We start from the raw sequence: 20,419 nt of genomic DNA, 5'->3' as shown, positions 1-20,419 counted from the left end.
GGTCAAAGACATTCACAGAATTTGACTTCACAACACGGAGGTCTGGCCCATCCTCCAAGTAAAGACTACATTGCTTATTTAAAAAGTTTCCTGAAGTTCATACAAATGTGCTGACTAGCCTTGAAAAGAAGGAAAAAATGAAAAATAAATTGTCATTACTGTGTCCAAAAAAGGCAAGAAGTCATTCTTCAAGCGGTGCTAGGCAGACTCTGGAGGCTTGAACAGCAAAAATATCAAGGGAAGCTTTGAGATAAAAGATACAGTTTTCACCTACTTATTTTGAAATAAGTAAAGTGGTTAGCCTTTATTTATCATGCTAAAAGTTACATACAAAAGGACTGAAGAGTGAAAGCATGAAAGTACCTACTTGGTCTGATGTTTAGATCCTTTCAGATGGGCATGATACTGTTCTATTGAGTTTAGAGAGACACTGCAGATGGTACATCTGTAATTGCGCCTCAGACCTGTGGACGACAGACACACAGACCTGGTTAGCTTCATCCTTGTCATCAACCACCTGAACGAATCCCAGATCTCCAAAAGGTCAGGGACAGAGTCTCTTAGAAGCCATCTGGTCTACCCCACCAATAACATTTCAATCCTTCCTTCCAAGAGCCCAGCCGACAGGTTCCTCAGCAGAAGTATGACTGTGAATACTTTGGAAGCCACCTGCCCCATTGTTGGAGGACTGAAATTATTAAACATACTTCTTTGAGGTAAAGTGTTTCCGGATACTTTGTAACCCAAACAAAGAAGCAATCTATTTTTTCCTTATGGCAGAGAGACATGTAAGCTGTCATTTCTGCAGTGAAACTTGAGACTCCAGAGAAAAACTCAGTCTCAATTCCTCTTCCACCTCTATTCCAAGGACCGAATCAGAAATTCAAGTTTAGATATCATTCATCTGAGCTCTTCTCCCAAGACCATCTTTTAAAATGTAGGATGCTATCTTAATTTAACCCACATGTAAACTTACTTTCCACCAGAGAGTTGAAAAGAAAGTTATTGACTCTTTATCCATTTCATTCATTCATTAACAGAGTGTCAACTTTGGACCAGGCACTAGGGATTTCAAGATGAATAAGATGCTCTTTGTTTCCAAGGAGTTTAGTGAAAACCTTGACTCCTCTGTCGCTCCTCATCTAGAGTCGGATGTGTTTGAAAGAAGCATCAACCAAACAACTTCCACAGCTCCTATTCCTGCTATGTCCCATCAGAGTGGAGAGGAAAAGGAGATTCAGGGTCATGGTCTGAGACTTTGGATTTTAAATCCTGGCTCCAAATATTCCTCGTTGTGTAATGTAGGGGAAGCCACATAATATCCCCCTGGCCTCAGTTTCTTCATCTACAAGATGAAGACGAGTCCATCCACATCATAAGGTTTTATAAGGATTAAGTGAATAAGTCTATTCAAATGCTTAGCAACTAAGACTTGTTGTTCTTAATTTTGCTCCAAAATTCTATATCTTCCCATTGTCAGAGCCAGGATAGTAAACAGCTATAGCATTTTTTTCCCCCCTGATGAATGCATAGTATTTTCTTTCTAAGACACAAAAATCATTCTTATTTCCCTAAAAAGAAAATAATGCACAGTGTTGGAAAGAATTTTGCAACCTGCTATCTGGGTGACTTGACACAAATTATTTGACTTCTCTGAACTTCTGTTTCCTTATAGGATTGTGGGAAGGACTGAGTAAGATAAGGTATGTATGAAGGAGCGTCTGGTATACAACAAGTGATAAACATAAACTAGCTGCTATTATGATTGCAAAGAGATATTGCAAGGGAATCTTGATTTCCCAGTATCTTGGATGAAGCCCCCGAAGACACAGATGCTAGCTACACCCCCATGACTAAAGTGGAGTAGGAGAGCCCCAGTTCAGGGCCTCCAACAGAAGTGGTCAAGAGCCATTTTCCACCTAAAGCTGATCCCTCACCACCAGTCTGAAAAAGAGATTGGAGAAGAAAGAAAGAAACAGAGAATTTCTTAAAGGGAGCTCTATCATACTATGAGTTTGACTTAACCCTCTTCCATGTGAGATGGGGGATTCCTTCTCTCTCACCTCGAACCCATAGGAAAAGGATTCAGTGGAATACTCAGAGAGCTTGAGGAATGCCTTATTGTGCTTGGAGCCCAGTGTCCTGGACTCGACAACACTGACAAGATCCAAAGTCTGGAGCCTGTGTCTACTTAGCTACTCTGATGGCGAAGTAAGAGAGGTGGAAGGACTGGGCCTGACCTGTATTCTCAGAGCTTGTCAGAGCAAATGATGTGAAGTTTCCCACAGACCACGTGTGTGCCGTGTGTGAATGGTGGGGGCAATGTGACCTCAGCGGAAGGATGCTAGCAGGGTTCAACTGGATATCTAGGGCCTTAAAGTGACCCCAGAGGAGGTACATAGCCTATGGGCTAAGTATCAAGTAATGCTGAGTTCTTGAAAAAGCCATAAAATCACCCCATGAGAAAGAGTCAGGCAGTGTCTATGCGAGTTTTGTATAGGTATCTATCAAATAAACCTTTATCTCCCTCGCCTTTCTAACGTGATACCCCGCATCTCTCAGCCCTGGACGAACCTGAGGCAGAGATAAAGGAAGAAAAGCAAAAGCCACAGGCAGAGAGGACGAGAAGAGCCTATGCACCCTTTTCCCTGGCAAATAGGCTGCCCAAGCAGAACTGAGCTAAGGGAGGGGGAAAACTCACTTCCAATAAAGTTTGGAGCTGTTTAAAAATTATTTTTCTACCCTGTGGGAACTAAGAATGTCACCTGCCATTTCAGTAGACAAAGGAGTCATCAGCCACTGCAGGCCTCCTGACAATGGGGCTCCCCGAGGGGATTCAGGATGGAGAAAAACAAGATATTGGACCGAGATAGTTAAGATGCATATCAAAGGATCACTTCAGTGAACCCAAGACTCTTGCCATACATAGAAAAGCACTAAAATCATTAACTTGAAATGTTTTGTTCTTATGATTAGCAGTAATCTTGTGATGATTGAACACATTTTTTTTTTTTTTTTTTTTTTTTTCTCAGCAAAAACTCCTATATATCCTGGCTTCTCCCTTACGTTTTTGGAACACTCCCTCAGAGCTCTCTGAAAGGCTGTGTCCCAGGCTAAAGTCCTCAGTAAGTTCACTGAGTAAAGCATAATTCTCACCCTTGAACCTGTGCAGTTTTTTTCAGTAGATAAAAACTACCTAAATTTTCCAGGCACAGATCGACAGTTACAAAAGAGACAACTCTTGTCTCTCTATTCCCTCAAGCAGTGGCTCCCAAACATCCCAGTGCATCTTCTGGGGATGGTGCTCAAATGCAGATTCCCAGGCCCAGGATCTGCCGGTTCTGATTCTATAAGCCTTGGATGGGGTCTGGGAACCTACAAGAAGTTTCAGACTTGTAACCCTCACCTCCAACACACATACACACCTACCTTACAGAGTACCGCCCTCTAGTGCCATGGTCCTTTCGTTAACTTGAACTTGTCAAAACAATACTGGGTCTTAAAGAAAAACGTTACAAAGAAGAGCTGTGCTTCCAAGGCTCTTCCATTTCACTCGCCGGTGTGCGTGACTCAGGAAGATTACCATAGTCCCCAAACCCAGAGGCAATAAGTTATCACAACCTACATTTGAGTTGTTTGAATGTTTCTCTGGGGCTGAGCCATTCTCCTCTGTTATGCACAGAACATGAAAGCTAGCTTCAGCCTTCCTACCTCCAGAGTTCTCCATCAGTCTTGTCATAATAAATGGTAACCAGTATTTATATGGGTCCTCTTCACACTACAGACTCATCAAAGGTCTCCTCATAACGAATGGAGGTTGAGCATGGCAACAGGCATAAAAATTTATGTTTAAAAGTGGGCCTTCTTAAGAGCACCAACAAATCTAAAAACTATTCTGATCTGTTGCTTTTCCATTACAGTTCTCCTGCTCTGCAGCCAAACAGAAGCGTGGGCAGGAAATATTTGGCACGTTACTGTGATGCAAACTGCAGGAAGCATAAACTATGAAGGCAGTGCATATAAACAAGAACAAAGGCAGAGAAGGGGCAGAGGAGTCCTCTTCCACACGTGACACAGTGTCCTTGGTGGGAACTTAGGGCTTTATTAATGCTGAGTTGAAACTCTAATGACTTTGGAATTATACAGCTCCTTTTTCCTCAGAGAAATAGAGAATCCTATTAAACAAAAACGCTAACTTTCTCATTCACTTCATTTTCAATGCAATACCATTTTATGAGTATCCCGAAACGTCTGCAGACGTAATGGTTATTTCTGCAGGATTGCCAATATGTGTTCAGAAATATCGCCCCTGCCTGCAAGGACCTGACAATCCAGTTGGAGAGGGAAGATATGTACAGAAACAGCAATGGTACAAGGTCAAATCACAAAAAGTACCACAGTCAGGATGAAGTGGAATGCTAGGGGAATGAGAGGAGGAGATGGTTTCCAACTCAGAGAATCCAGAAAAGTTTCTTGAAGATGCTTCACTTTTGCATTTATATTCCCTAGCACAGTGTGTAAAACAGATGGTCCTGGAGAGTTTAGCAGTGTGACTACTCAATGTGTCTTTTCAATTCTAGCAAAGCTAGACTTCAGATGCCCCTGTAACTTCAGTTGCGTCCATTCCACATTAGGGAAATATCACTGTGCCTTTATCATGATGCCAGGTATTTTGCCAAATGCCAAGAACGTAGGAGAATATAAAATGAATTTTCATATGGAGCTACTCAGGTAGAAAGACAAGAAGCAAGGAAACAAATAAAAACATTGTGGAAGTATTGCACAAGATGTAAAGAGGAAAATGAGACAGTCACAGAGAGGAAGGCTGGTTTTGGATAGCATGGTCAACAGAGGTCTCTGAGAAGCGTGAAATGAAACCAGAGAGATGAGAATTAGCCTGTGATATGAGGAACTGGTTAGGGAGAGAAAAGAGCAAACAGAGAGACGAGGGTGAAGTGGAGTTGGATCGTTTGAGGAAGAAAAAGTGGTGAAACAAGCAAACGAACAAAACAAAACAATCAGAATTCTATATCCAGCAAAAATATCCTTCAAACTTTCAAGTAGAATAAGGAAATTTTCAATAAACAAAAACTAAAAAGAACAGCCTGCCAACAGACCTGCGCTAGAGAGATGCTTATAAAGTTCTTCAGGTGGAAGGCAAATGACGCCAGATGTAAACTCAGATCTACAGGAACAAATAAAGAACACCATAAATGATTAATATGTCGGTGTCCTTTTTATTGCTCTAAATTTATCTGAAGATAGAGAGCAATTTAAAGCAAAACTATAACGCTGTGCTGTGTATTGTGGTGCTTATACTGTATATAGATGTAAAATATGTGACAATAGCCCAAGAATGGGTAGGAGTTTGAGAGCTCATGATATTGTGTATAAAATCTAATAATAATAAATTTACCAATATTAACTCTAAATGACAGTGGTCATTTAAGGATGCGTCCTAATCCCCTAGAAACAAATACGAAGATATAAACCTAAGGAGACTACAGAGAAAATTAAATAGGATAATAAAAAGTATTTGATAACCCGGAAGTGGAAGTTCCTATATGAATATCAGACAAAATAGACTTCAAGACAAGAAATATTTCCAGAGATGAAGAGGATGTCTTGTGATAATACAGGGAGAAACTCATTAGGAGAAGCTAGCAATTGTAAATGCAATTTAGCCAATAAAGCATAAAGAACATGAAGCAAAACTGACTGAACTACAGGCAGAAACAGATACCATAATTATAAGAGATTTAACACTCCTCTGTCAGTAAGAACAGAACAGTATGACAAAACAAATAGTATCTAAATGAAACTATCAACCATATTGTACCAACTGATATTTATAGAACAGTACACTCAACAAGTGGTGAATACACAATCTTTTCACATGTATATAGCAAGTAAACTAAGTTAGGGAATATGCTAAGCCATTGAAAATTCTTACTAAATTTCAAATATTTACATTTCGTACAGTGGTTTCTTCGACTATCACTGAAATTAATAAGAAATAAATATTAATAGCATTTATGAAAATACCTAAATACTTCCAAGCGACCTATTATCAAAGGGAAAAATCCAAAGGGAAATTAGAAAATATTTTGAACTGAATGATAATGAAAATACTACATATCAACAAGTTTATATTAATCAGTCTTTAAAGGAAAATATATAGCTTTATATTCGAAAGGATGAAAGGTTTAAAATCAATGGTCAAAGTTTAAATGCTATGAAAGTAGAAAAAGACAAGGAAATTAAAACAAAATCAGGTAGAAGGAAAGAAATAATAAAGAGAAGTCAATGAAATAAAAAACAGAGTACAGAAAAAAATAACAAAACCGAAATCCGCTCTTAGAAAGGATTAATGCAAGTATTAACCATTAGAAAGTTTCATGGAGGTTTAAAAAAAAGCAACAAATTACTAAAATAAAAGAATTGTTTCTAATGCAGATACTACAGACAGTTTTAAATGGAGAATAAGAGAACATTATGAATAATTTTATGCCAATAAATTTGACAAAGTATATGAGATGGGCAAATGTCTTTAAGAATTCAACTTACCAAAACTAACACAAGATGAAATAGAAAATTAGGGTAGCTATTATCTATTAATGAAACTGAATTTATTGTCCGAAGTTTTCACACAAAGAAAGACCCAGAGGCTTTCACTAGAGAGTTCGAACAAACATTAAAGAGTTGCATAGTATCAACTTCACAAACTCTTTTATCAAATAGATGAGAAAGAAACACTTCCACACTTGTTTTTGAGGTAACGTAACACTAAATTTTTAAAAAATTGATAGAATATAAAAGAAAATAAAATTTCAAGCCAATATCTGTCATGAACATGACAGAAAAATCCTTTAAAAACTAGCAAGAATCACATTATAGATAAAGATATTTCTGTCTGTATGTATACATACAGACCTATAACAGTTCCATCATAAACAAGTTTGTTTGTTACAGGAAGTAAGACTGGTTTAACATTTAAAAATCAAATCATATAATTCACTTTGTTAACAGACAAAATGAGAAAATAATATAAGATTAATAGATGCAGAAAAGAGCATTTGACAAATTTCAACATCCATTCATGTTCAAAATTCTCAGCCTACTAAAAAAGAACATTCTTAATTAATAATTAATAATAAAGAGCACCTATCAAAAACTACAGCTAATATTATATTAAGCGGTGAAATACTGAAGTTTCCTAAGACCAGGAAAAAGGCAAGAATGTCTTTCTTATTTATATTCAGCGTTGCACTGTAGATTCTAGGCAGTGCAATAGGAAAAGTAAAAGAAATGAAAGGCTTGCAGATTGGAAATGAAGAAGTAAAACCGTCTTTATTTGTAGAAGATATGATTGTTTATATAGAAGATCCTAAAGGATCTACAAAATAACTACTAGAATAAGTGAATTTAATAAGGTCACAATACACAAGGCCAATAGAAAAAACTGCATGCTTAAAATAGCTGCAAACCACTGATAAATACATTTGTAAAAATACCATTGCAACAGTATCAGAAATATTTTAAAACACTTAGGGATGAATTTAATAAAAGATGTACAAGACTGAAAACTACAAAACATTGCTGAAAGAAATTAAGAGGAACCTAAATAGATACAGAGATATATACACCATACTCATCAACTAAAAGAATCAATATTTTTAAGATATCAGTTCTCCTATAGATTCAATGAAAACTCAATCAAAATTCCAACAGTCTCGGGGCTTCCCTGGTGGCGCAGTGGTTGAGAGTCCGCCTGCCGATGCAGGGGACACGGGTTCGTGCCCCGGTCTGGGAAGATCCCACATGCCGCAGAGTGGCTGGGCCCGTGAGCCATGGCCGCTGAGCCTGCGCGTCCAGAGCCTGTGCTCCGCAACGGGAGAGGCCACAACAGTGAGAGGCCCGTGTACCGCAAAAAAAAAAAAAAAAAAAAAATTCCAACAGTCTCTTCCAGAGGGTTTCACTGGAGAATTCTATCAAACACTAAAGGATTACAGAGATAAGTGGATTCTAAAATTTATGTGGAAATCAAAGTACCTAAAATAATTTTGAAAAAGAAAGAAGTTTGAGGACTCACACTTAAGGATTTCAAGATTTGCTTATAAAAGTCCATCAATCACAATAGTGTTACATAAACATAAAAATGGACAAAATGCATCAAAGGAACAGGATAGAGAGCCCAGATCTAGACCACACCCAAAGAATCAATTGATTTTTTTCACTTTCATTGAGGTACAATTGACATACCACTCTGTGTAAGTTTAAGGTATACCCTGTAATGACTTGACATACGTATACTGCTACATGATTATCATGATAAGTTTAGTTAATATCCATCATCTCACATAGATTAAGAAAAAAATCTTCTTTGCTATGCAAAATTTTAAGATCTACTCTTAGCAACTTTCAAATATATCATACAGCCGTGTTAACTATGGCCAGTGTGTTGTACATTACATCCCCAGTACTTATTAATCTAATAACTGGAATTTTGTACCTTTTGACCACTTTCATTGATTTTCAACAAAGGTGTCAGGGCAATTTAATGCGGGAAAGAAAGGTTTTACAGCAAATGGTGCTGGAATAACTGAATAAATGCATGAAATAAAAAAATGAACATCAACCTCTACCTCACAACACACATTAAAAGTAAGATTGATTACAGACTTAAATGTAAAAGCTAAAACTAGGGGCTTTCCTGGTGGTGCAGTGGTTGAGAATCTGCCTGTCAATGCAGGGGACACGGGTTCGAGCCCTGGTCTGGGAAAATCCCACATGCCGCGGAGCAACTAGGCCCGTGAGCCACAACTACTGAGCCTGTGGGTCTGCAGCCTGTGCTCTGCAACAAGAGAGGCTGCGATAGTGAGAGGCCCGCGCACCACGATGAAGAGTGGCCCCCACTTGCCACAACTAGAGAAAAGCCCTCGCACAGAAACGAAGACCCAACACAGCCAAAAATAAATAAATAAATTTTTAAAAAGCTAAAACTATAAAGAAAAACTATAAAGAAAAATACAGAGGAATACGTCTATGAACTTGGTATAGGCACAGATTTCTTAGGAATTAAAACACGGTGAACATAAAAAAGAAAAATAGATAAATTGGATTTTACAAAAATCAAAAGCTCCTGCTTATAAAGAGACCCATCAAGAAAACCAAAAAGTAAGCCACATCCAGAGAAAATATAATTGTAATTCATATATCTTGTTCAGGACTTCTATGCAGAATATATAATTTCCTCCTACAGATCAATAAATAAAAGACAAACAATCCAAGTTTTTCAAAGGACAAAATATTTGATCAGATACGTTATAAAAGAAGACAAAAAAATGATTAATAAACACATGAAAAGATGCTCAGCATCGTTTGTCACCAGGAAATGTAAATTAAAAGAATAGTTAAACACCATCTCATACCCACTACAAGTGCTAACATCAAATAAAACAACATAGTGGCTTCCCTGGTGGCGCAGTGATTGAGAGTCCGCCTGCCGATGCAGGGGACATGGGTTTGTGCCCCAGTCCGGGAGGATCCCACATGCCGCAGAGCGGCTGGGCCCGTGAGCCATGGCCGCTGAGCCTGCACGTCCGGAGCCTGTGCTCCGCAACGGGAGAGGCCACAGCAGTGAGAGGCCCGCGTACCGCAAAAAACAAAAACCAAAAAACAAACAAACAAAAACCATAAATAACAACAACATAAATAACATTTGGTTATTTACCAAATGTAAGTAACCACATAGAATAGCTGGAACTCACATACAGAAGAATGTAAAATGGGAAAACTGTCAGTTTCTTATGAAGATAGACTTACCCTATAACTCACAAATTCTACTCCTAGACATTTACCCAAAAGGAACAAAAACTTAGGATTAAAAAATGGCTTCTGCAAAAATGCTTATAGCAGCTTTATTCATAATAGCCAAAAACTCAAAATAATCTAAATGTTTATCAATGCAAGAATTGATAAGCAAATTATGATGTATTTATATGATGGAATAATACGTGGAAACTAAAAACCAAACCAAACCAAAACAAAACCTACTGATTTATGCAACAACATAAATTAGCATCAAAAACATAATGTGTAGGTAAAGAAGTCGGACAGAAAAGAGCACAACAGCACAGCTATGCTGTAATGATAGAATTCAGAGCAATGTTGCCTTCTGGGATGGGGAAGGTCCGGCAGGAGACACAAGAGAATTTTCCAGAGTAATGTAACTGATCTGTATCTTGGGATGGTAGTTACAGGATATTCATTTACCAAAAGTCATCAGATTATATACCCAAGATCTGCATATTTCATTTCATTAGAAAAAAAAGCCAGAAGGATGTGGTTCTAGACAGAAACCTCAGCAAACCTGAGACTTCAGTTTATCCTCATTTACTCCCTACAACTTCTATTGTTTTACATTCCTAGAAAGTAAACTTTATATTCCTATTTATGCTTTGATAACCTTGCAACTCTCCAAGAAATGTTTGCACATGTTCTGTATTATAATGCTTGCTAAAGCTGGAAACATTTTGAAAGATGATTAATGATATGAAAGTTAAAAAAATAGTCTTTGGTTTTGAGTTATTTCTTTCTCCTCTACTTCCTAAACATTCATGAATCAGACTGTCTAGTAAATGGATGTGTCACCTTCCAGTATAAAAAATCATATCTAGGGCTTCCCTGGTGGCACAGAGGTTGTTAAGAATCCTCCTGCCAATGCAGGGCACACGGGTTCGAGCCCTGGTCCGGGAAGATCCCACACGCTGCAGAGCAACTAAACCTGTGTGCCACAACTACTTAGCCTGCATTTTAGAGCCCACGAGCCACAACTACTGAGCCTGTGCGCCACAAGTACTGAAGCCCACGTGCCTAGAGCCCGTGCTCCGCAACAAGAGAAGCCACCGCAATGACAAGCCCGTGCACCACAACGAAGAGTAGGCCCCACTCGCCACAACTAGAGAAAGCCTGCGTGCAGCAATGAAGATCCAATGCAGCCAAAAATAAATAAATAAAATAAATACATTTATTAAAAAAAAATCATAGCTAATCCTTATCTCATATATGCCATATAGAGGCATTGTTGTGCTTACTTTACCCATCTACTCATTTACTCTTGGCAACATTCTAGGAGCAGACACGACGGTTATCCTTCTTTAGCAGATGAGGAAATTGAGGTACAGAGACCTAGTCAAAATCACAGAGCTAGGTGGAGACACAGCTGGGTTTGAACCCATCCCTTCTGCTCAAGCTGCTCCTGACACCATGCATGTGGCCCTCCTGGGACAGGAGGAATAGAGTCACAGAAATATGTAAGGCTCTTTAGAGCTCATCTGGTCTAGTAGTTCCCACACTGGTGACTAGAGAATCAGGTGGGAGTTATTAACACAAATCCTAGGCCTTACCCCAGATGACTGCGATTCAGTACATCTAGAGTGGGACCTGGAAATCTATGTTTTGGAAAGCTCCCCAGGGGGCAAGTTTTAGAGAAACCATCGGTCTAGTCCAAAACCCCATGGGGGTCGCATGAAGGTTTACAAGCAGAATGGTTCGTGTCTGCTTGCATTTGGAGGCTGTCCTTTTTCAAACACCCACTGTCCTGAATTCTGCTTTGTGCACAACTTTATTCCCATCTCTTCAAATACACCAAATACTTGAGGAAAGTTATCACATCCCCTAAGGCTCTGTGTACCAGGCTGAAAGTCCATTGGCACTTTGACAGTGTTCTTCACTAAAATATAGGTTCAAGTTCCCCATATCATCTCTTATTACCTTATGGATGGCATTTCCTCTTTGTTGATGACATTCTTAAACTATGACCCTCGAACTGAAGGCCAGGCCCCTGGTGTGGTTTCATCAGTACGAAGCAGAGCAAGACCTTCACAGCTCTCGTGCACCATTAATTCTATCAATACCTTTAAAGCTTTAAGTATGTATGTGTGTCTGGCAACCCTGACCCACTGTAATCTATACTCATAATGAACCTGTTAGCAATCAATTCTAAGGCTTTTGTACCTAGATTTCTGCTAAGGCAAATCTCCATTTCCTCTACTTTTTATACTGTTTATCCTCATTAAGTTTTAGCTCAATGAATTCCACCTATTCCTTTAGGGAATATAGCTGCAAATACAAGGCAGCTCATGTATCCATTTTTTTTTTTTTTTTTTGGCGGTACGCGGGCCTCTCACTGCCTTGGCTTCTCCCGTTGCGGAGCACAGGCTCCGGACGCGCAGGCTCAGCGGCCATGGCTCACGGGCCCAGCCGCTCTGCATCCTATGGGATCTTCCCAGACCGGGGCACGAACCCGTGTCCCCTGTATCGGCAGGCGGACTCTCAACCACTGCGCCACCAGGGAAGCCCAAGGAGACGTTATTATCATATTTAATCCTCAAAACCACTTTATGAACATTATTAGCCCATTTTCCAGATAAGAAAACCGTGTTTCAAAGACATCAAAGTCATACAGCTAGCAAGTGGACAAGGAGACCTGAATCTACTTATTTCTGAATTCAACGCTAGTGACCTTAATAACGGCACTAGGGCTTTTAAACGAAACATAGGAGTGAAGGAAGAAAAGCAGAAGAATCCTGTTTAAAAAAAAAGCAACTTAATTTCAAAATAATGCATAAACTAGACAAAGCACAGTTGCTCTAGTTGAAAGGGGGGTTAGGGTTTTCAAACAGCAGTGAGACCATCAAACTCCAAGCATAGCACTTAGGGTACCCCAAGTAAGGGACCTTGGGCTTTGTGGAGAAGAATTTGAAAATCACTGCATTTTACCATGCCACCCATCATAGGATAACACGAGGAGTGTTGCCATGTCCGATCTTAGACTTGCGCAGTGGAGTATCTCTTCCCTGTGAGTGTCAGCTAAGGAAACCTCCTAGGACCAGGGCTGGCTGCAGTACCAGATAAAGAAGAGCCGTATTACTCCACACAAGAATCATTATGACCTTCAGAACATTTAAATGCTTAATCTTTTGAATTCATCCCACTGCTTGCTGGCACAGACTGCAAGATATCTGACAGTCAATTAAACAAAGAACACACATTTCCTAAAACAATTCTTTCTCTATTTAAATAGTATTTATGTGAAGCCTTGAAAATGGAATCAGGAAGCAAATGGCTTTACATCTTCATAAGCTCTTTCCAAACAAACGAAACCTAAATCTATGGGCTAAATGTATTCCCCATAATTAAAAGACAATTTTAGCCATGTTGGATGCCTGACCCAAGAAAAGACTAGAAAATTGTCACCCTACTGTGAAGATTCAGAGTTGACAGAGTAGTTCATTCTAAGTATTTAAAGAGCTGCTTGATCAGAAGATTCACATGTATTCTATGTGGCAGAGGATAGATGATAATTTTATTTTGTTTTTAGGCCGCACTGTGAGGCATGTGAGATCTCAGTTCCCCGACCAGGGATTGGACCCATGCCCCCTGCACCGGAAGCGTGGAGTCTTAACCGCTGGACCGCCAGGGAATTCCCAATATATTTTCATACTTTGAGTGAGGCAGCCCCCAGACAACCTTGTTTTTAGCTTTGGAGGGGACCACTCGTATTATGATGGCTATTAGCAAACTGCAAGCAACCCAAAGAATTGAACTCATTTTTGTGATTTGAATTAAATGCAAAGGAAACAGAAGTAAGTAAACCTACTCTGAAGTCATCTGTTATTTGAAAGGTACTCAAGGGATCTGTAACCATATATTAAATAACAACATATGGGTGAAACAGCTTTTTTCTGGTCTGGATGTTGATGTGATACAAATGGAAAATTATGGAACATGAAATGTGTTTTTCCTTTTGGTCCCACGACATTGCCATAGATCTCAACTTATACAGGCAACTAACAACTTAGCAGGGCTATATGTTTTTCATGTAAAGTGTTGTCATAAATGTGTTTTTTTCTACAACATAATTTTTTATTACATATTGTTTCATGCATAAAGTAAACTGTACTCCTAAGGTGAAGCTGTGAATTATGGCAACAAGTTCAACAATGGGTTACATTAAACTCGAATGGGTTAAATTAAACTCATGAGGGCTGGTAGAAAGGGTGCACAGGAAAGGAAACACGTGTCTCTTCCCTTCTCTCTCTGCCCTGTGCAGATGTGTCTTCCAGGCCACCTCTCATTTCTTTCTGAGGGCTAGGGAATCACAGGCCCTGTGATTTCCCTGAAGAACTGTCAGTAGTCCTGATAGGTCCACAGCTGTCAGAGGATCATGTCATTGGCTTTTTAGCTGCATCAGCTGAGGACATAGCGATTGTCAACTCTTTTGTTATCGGCTAGAGGTCCGAATGCCTCCTTAGTGACCTTTGCTTTAGAGCTGTCCCGACTACCCTGGTCAACCAAAAGGCCCCAGGAAGCAGTAGGAGCACTTGTGGTCATTTTCAAGAGACCTAGTCCACGAAGGATTCAAAGGTGAAATACGAATGAAAAAGAAGTCCTAATTGTCGGTATCTCCTTTGAATCACATTATAAATGAAATTGTTCTCTCTCTCTCTTTCTCTCATCGTTCACACACAAGTTGGCCGTCTGGTACATGAATATTATCTTTGGTGTCCTCTAATTCTTTGTTAATCTCTCTTGCCTGCTCGTAAACATCTATCTCACATGGCTGGGTCTTTATCTTGCTTTCAGCAGACAGCCTGCCAGACCCTGCGTTAAGTCACGGCTGTCTGCTGCTTCCTGCAGTATTGGCCTTTTAATAGGGATTTTTTGAAATTAAAAAGCCTTCAACACTTGAAGAAAATAATATGAAAGGTAGAATTTCAGGCCTCACCAGATGGGCAGGAGAGACCTTTATGAAGACAGTAGCCTTCAAATCTCTGCAGCCACCTGAGTGTGTGCCCTGCTTTCCCCTGGGCCAGCCTGACACCAACGCCTTGACACACATGGCCCCACTGTGCCTTGAATAAGTGACTTTTCTCTAGGACACATGGCAAGAGACATCCCCATTCAATACCATTATCACAGTAGCCTCACCTAATTACAGAAGCACACCCGATCTTGTTTGATTTACAAGGTAATAGAGAATAGCAAAATTTACAATTTATAGATAAATGTTGATTTTAGAAAAAGAAAACATTGTAAAAAAAATCTAGAAAATGCCTGCGACTCAATAATTCTCAAATATATCGGGGCCTGCGGATATGGGAAACAGAGGGCATGAGAATAAAGTACCAATCATTTTCAGGAGGAGGAATTACATATTTTTCCCTCTTTCAATCTAAGCTTGTTATTTAACCCTTAGGAATCTCTATTTCATAAACTATAAAAAGGAGACAATAATTGTGCCTACCTCAGAAAGATTATATGAAAAAGCTGTTGACGTAGGTGAACAACTTAGAAAAGAACCAAACAGCTCAATAAATGTAAGCTACAATTGCTATTTTTAACCACAACGAGCCTTTGCTTTGAACAAAAATAAAGACCTAACTCATGAGTGTGAGATTTCATAGTAATTTAATATTCTAGAAAGAGTTCTCTTTCTTAGCATCCTGAGGCATATTCAAGCAAGCTGTCTTCTCTACAGATGCTATTTATACACATCTTTTTTGACAGGTCAAATGTTTCCTTATATACTGATCATCCTATATATTTGCTTGGCATAGAGTTGAATGAAAACTTATCTCTATTCTTTTTAAAATTTTTTTTGAAAACATGGAAGATATGACATTATATGAACTACTTCTTAGGAAGCTGTTGACAGTAGACCTCAATATATTTTGCCTGCTTTGTTCTCAAATTGAGTGATTGAGGCTATTGAATAGGTAATTAGCCCAGTTCATAAATTAGAGAAAAAGGAAAACGTGGAAGCGTATGTTGGAAGCTGTGTAATTGCATCTTTTTTATTCTTAAGGCGTGCCCTCAAGGATCCATCTGAAGACCTGTTTTTATTCTTCCATTAGTAGCCTTTGTTAACAATACTATTTGTTCTCTTGGGCCCTTACAAACACTGAGCATGCAGCAGCTCTGGTGAGAGCAGCAATTCCTTTCCAAATGCTCAGACTGACTTCCCAGGAGACTTTGATGTACCTGAATAGAATATATATATACAGATAAATAGATATATAGATATATCTCCTCATCATTATATTATATTATATTATAATGCGTGGATCTGAATTTGTGAATTCACTTACCTACTAAAATTTATCTGTAATCCCCAAAATCAATATTGGTGATGCTCTGTGGTCATTCTCAGACATGTACAGAACAGCCCACATGCCCATTCCCTGATAAGGCTGAACAGGTGATACTCCATTTCCTAGTTTCAGCTCTCACACAGAGACGAACAGAGGATGGAAGTGGTGGGGAACAACCAGTGTAAGGCAACAAGTCCCAGCTTCGGGCCCGTGATGGAATTCGAAACTCAACTCTAGCCCCTATTCATGGGGCAGCTTCAGGCATTGCTTACCACTTCTAAAGCTCATTTTCCCTTTTTGAATAAAAGGAAAATAGCCTTTACCGGTATGAGTTGTTTGTTAAGATTCTAATCTATGTGAGATATGTATACAGATAAAATGATAGGCGTTGTTATATTGTGATTTATAATAAGAAACATATATTTGGTCTTCACCCCTGTTTCTGGCACAGAGCTCCTAAAAACCCTTGGAATTTCCAAAGTGAGGGCAGAAAGTTTTCTTTTGTTATGTTAATGAGGATGTGGCTGGTTGCCAGGAGAACCAACCTGCTTAGGACTTTCAGACCCACCCTTCTGATTTCTGGCTGGAAGTTGAATCAGTCACCAATGGCCAATGATTTAATCAATCATGCCTATGTATGATAAAGCCTTCATAAAAACCCAAAGGATTGGGTTAGGAGAACTTCTGGGTTGGTGCACATGTGGAGATGTGTGGACAGTGGCTTCCCTGGAGATGGCATGGAAGATCCTAGCTCCTTCCCGCGTACATCTCTTCCATCTGGCTGTTCCTGAATTATATCTGTTTATAATAACCTGGTAATCTAGTAAGTAAAAGCTTTCTCTGAGTTCTGTGAGCTGCTCTAGACAATTAATCAAACCCAAGGAGGGGGTCATTGGAACCTCCAATTGATAGCCAGTGGGTCAGAGGCACAAGTATAGGTAACAACCTGGCCTTGTGACCGGCATCTTAAGTGGGGCTGGGAAGGCAGTATGGATGGACTGTACCTTTAACCCATGGGATCTGGTGCTGTCTCTGAAATGGTGTCAAAGTTTAGTTGAATAGTAGCACACCCAGCTGGTGTCTCAAGAATTGCTTGTTGGTGTGGGGAACTCCTTGCCAGCATTGGAATTGATACCAGAACCTATGTAGTTATACATATTTCCCCTAGTAGCGATGGTTCAGTATTTGTAATTCAGTTTTGGGGTGGAGGATTTACAGAATAACTATCCTGGATAAAGAAGATTAATGGTACATACACACGATGGGGGAAGTCAAGACCATGCGATGGCCTGTGGCCACTGTGGTGACTTAGGCTCTTAATCAGAGTGTCATGGCAGCCACTGGACCGAAAGTCAACAGGATCACTCTGACTGCTATGTTCAGAGTTGTCTAAATGCAGAACAAGAGCAGAAGTGGGGAGACGGTGTAGAGACAAATTATAATCATTCAGATGGGAAAAGGTAGTGTCCTGGACCAGAGTAGTAGCCCTAATTTCATAAAATGCCAAAGACGAGCACAGAATATGCCTTTCTCCCTACAAAAGAGGAAAAGCAAGAGAGCTTTAACTATGCAATGTCTCCACATCTAACATCAAGCTCTTCGTCTTCTATTCCAAGTGGTCCTCCCACAATGCTTTGCATCAGGTCCAGTGAGCACTGGCTAAGCCTTCAGAGTCGTCCTCCAAGCCCATTCCAACCCCATCCAGCTCCCTGGTACTCTGGGTTGGCTCTGTCTTCAAAACAGATCCAGGGCATAATCTGACATTTAAGAAATTGTTTCGATTGTGGTAAAATTTATTTACACGTAACATAAAATTGGCCATCTTAACCATTTTTAGGTGTACACTTCAGTGGCATTCAGTACATTCATATCACTGAGCTGCCATCACCACCATCCATCCTCAGAACTCGTTTCATTTCGCAAACCTGAAACTCTGTACCCATGAAACAACAACTTTTTTCCTCTCTCCCCCCGCTGGCAACCACCATCTACTTTGTCTCTATGAATATGACTATTCTAGGTACCTCACATGGGAGGAATCATACAGGATTTTGTCCTCTTGTGTCTGGCTTTAGCATCATGTCTTCAAGGTTCATCCAAGTTGTAGCATGTGTCAGAACATCCTTTTAAAGGCTGCACAATATTCCATTTGTATGGACATACTAGACTTTGTTTATCCATTTGTCCTTGGACACGTTGGTTTTACCTTTTGCCTATTGTGAATATTGCTGCTATGAGCCTGCTGTACACATACTTATCTGTTTGAGTCCTGGCTTTCAGTTCTTTTGTGTCCCTAGCCTGAGGTGGAATTTCTGGACAAAATAGATCCAGAATCCATCCCTGACACCTCTGCTGCTACCACCCTAGTGGTAAGCCCCCATAATCTCCCCTCTGAATGATTCCAATTGGTCCCCACACCTGTCTCCCTGCTTCTCTCCTCTTCCCCAACTTTAGACCGTTCTCAGCACAGCAGTCAGAAAGATCCTGTTAATGTTTCAGTCCAATAGCTCCCATCACAGTGGCATCACACTGTCACTCTGGCCGGACCTCCCCCACTGCCTCTGCCTCGCCTCCCACTGCTCTCTGCCTTGCACATTCCTGTCTCGGGCCCCCCCTTGCTACCCCCTCTGTCTGCTCATCTCCAGGGCTGTGTGTGGCTCACCCTCAGCTTCTTCGGAGCTTCATTCAAAGGTCACCTCCTTCATGAGGCCCTCCCTGACTGCCCTAATGAAACTGCAAACCTCCTGCCCTACTCCTGTCTGTTTCCCTCTCATCTTTCTCCATAGCACTTACACCATCTATCAGATTACTGATTTTACTTTTTAAAACAATTTTCTGTAATGCTGCTTTAAAATCTAACATTCAAAAAGGCACATATCCTTGTCTTTCTGTTCCAAGCACAGAGAAGTGACTGACATAGAAGCACTCAGTAAATATTGGAATAGATAAATGGATGAACGAATGAAATGTACAATCATTCCAAGGTAATTCAGAGAAACTGAACATGAAGATATGTTTAATCTTTAGAGAAATATCCAAAACAGTCCTTTCTTTTGGTTACCTGGATGGGAAAATTCATTGACCTATTATTTGAGTTTCATGGCTATTTAAAACCAATGTTTGTGGAAGAGAGAGAGTTTCAACAGTAACTATGATGCTCTCTTCCTCCCATCAAGATTCTAATGTGCCTCTCCAGAAGGAAGTATTTGAAGATGCAGAGAGTATATTTTTAAAATCCCTGAATTTTATGATATAAGATTATACCACAGATTAAACAAAAAACACATGCAATTCATGTTTTTACATGCCAGTATGTTATATGCATAATTTGAACATGAAAGTAAGGTACCATGTATATTAGTGAATTGATTTTGGAATTCTATGTGAATGTGTATAGGAAAAGAAGTAAAACATTAGGACTACAATCCAGTGAGATCAAATCCCAACAGCTATAAAATACTGTTTCGATACTCCAACTGACAGTTTCCAGGATTAACTATCACCAGGCATGTGAATTGTTACAGGATTTTTTCTGATCAGCCAATACAAATGACTATTCTTTAGTCAATAGTTACAATCTGGTGGGAAATTTTGTCTGGAAAAGAGCTAATTCAATAAGGTCAGTAGACACACAGGCAAATCAGTGAAAAGTTGTAAACTTGAGATTTTCTGAAATCTTACAAATGTCTGACACTGACCTTCTACTCCAAAATATTTCTAAAACGAATTCTTAGGGCTCCAGATTCACTCATTGCAATTTATTTTATCGTTTCTCCTCTTTTTACCCCATTGCACTTTAATTTTATAACACTCCGGCTTCCTCTATTACTTGGTTATAGCCATGGAGAACGGGAAATGTCTGATTCATTTATGTATTTCCAACATAGGGTCTGGCACATACTAGGTATTCAGTTGAGGTCTATAATTACAGTTAATCAGTAGGACTCGGTCAAATACACACACATACATATACAAATGCACACACACATAAACGCATACACATAAACATGTATACATACATATACATACACACATACACATATAGACTTAAATGTTTCTACGCTGACTTTCAGGAAGTTCAAGAATTCGATTTCCAAGGTAAAATTGGGAAAAACTTCGCCAAAGAAGGGCTTCCCTAATATAGCAGGTCTTCACCGTTAAAAGAGCTAAGATTCTCTTCCCTTTGGTAAAAATAGGGGCACACCTCGTCTGACGACATACCATTTTAGGGAATCACCAGCTTGCTTTTTTTTTTTTTTTTT

At 39.5% G+C, this 20,419-nt stretch overlaps 1 protein-coding gene across 1 annotated transcript in view; it reads right to left on the bottom strand.

Moving 5' to 3' along the window:
- Positions 1-363: 363 nt before the first annotated feature.
- Positions 364-20,419, bottom strand: part of ZMAT4 (zinc finger matrin-type 4) — a 214,526-nt gene continuing 194,470 nt past the window's right edge. The window contains exon 5 of the mRNA XM_007455489.1: positions 364-464. Within this exon, the coding sequence (XP_007455551.1) occupies positions 364-464 (101 nt within the window). The remainder of the gene's footprint in view (positions 465-20,419) is intronic.

Source organism: Lipotes vexillifer, unplaced genomic scaffold, assembly GCF_000442215.2.
Source record: "Lipotes vexillifer unplaced genomic scaffold, Lipotes_vexillifer_v1.1 scaffold414, whole genome shotgun sequence".
NCBI lineage: Eukaryota > Metazoa > Chordata > Mammalia > Artiodactyla > Lipotidae > Lipotes > Lipotes vexillifer.
This window is presented reverse-complemented; position numbering and strand designations above follow the sequence as displayed.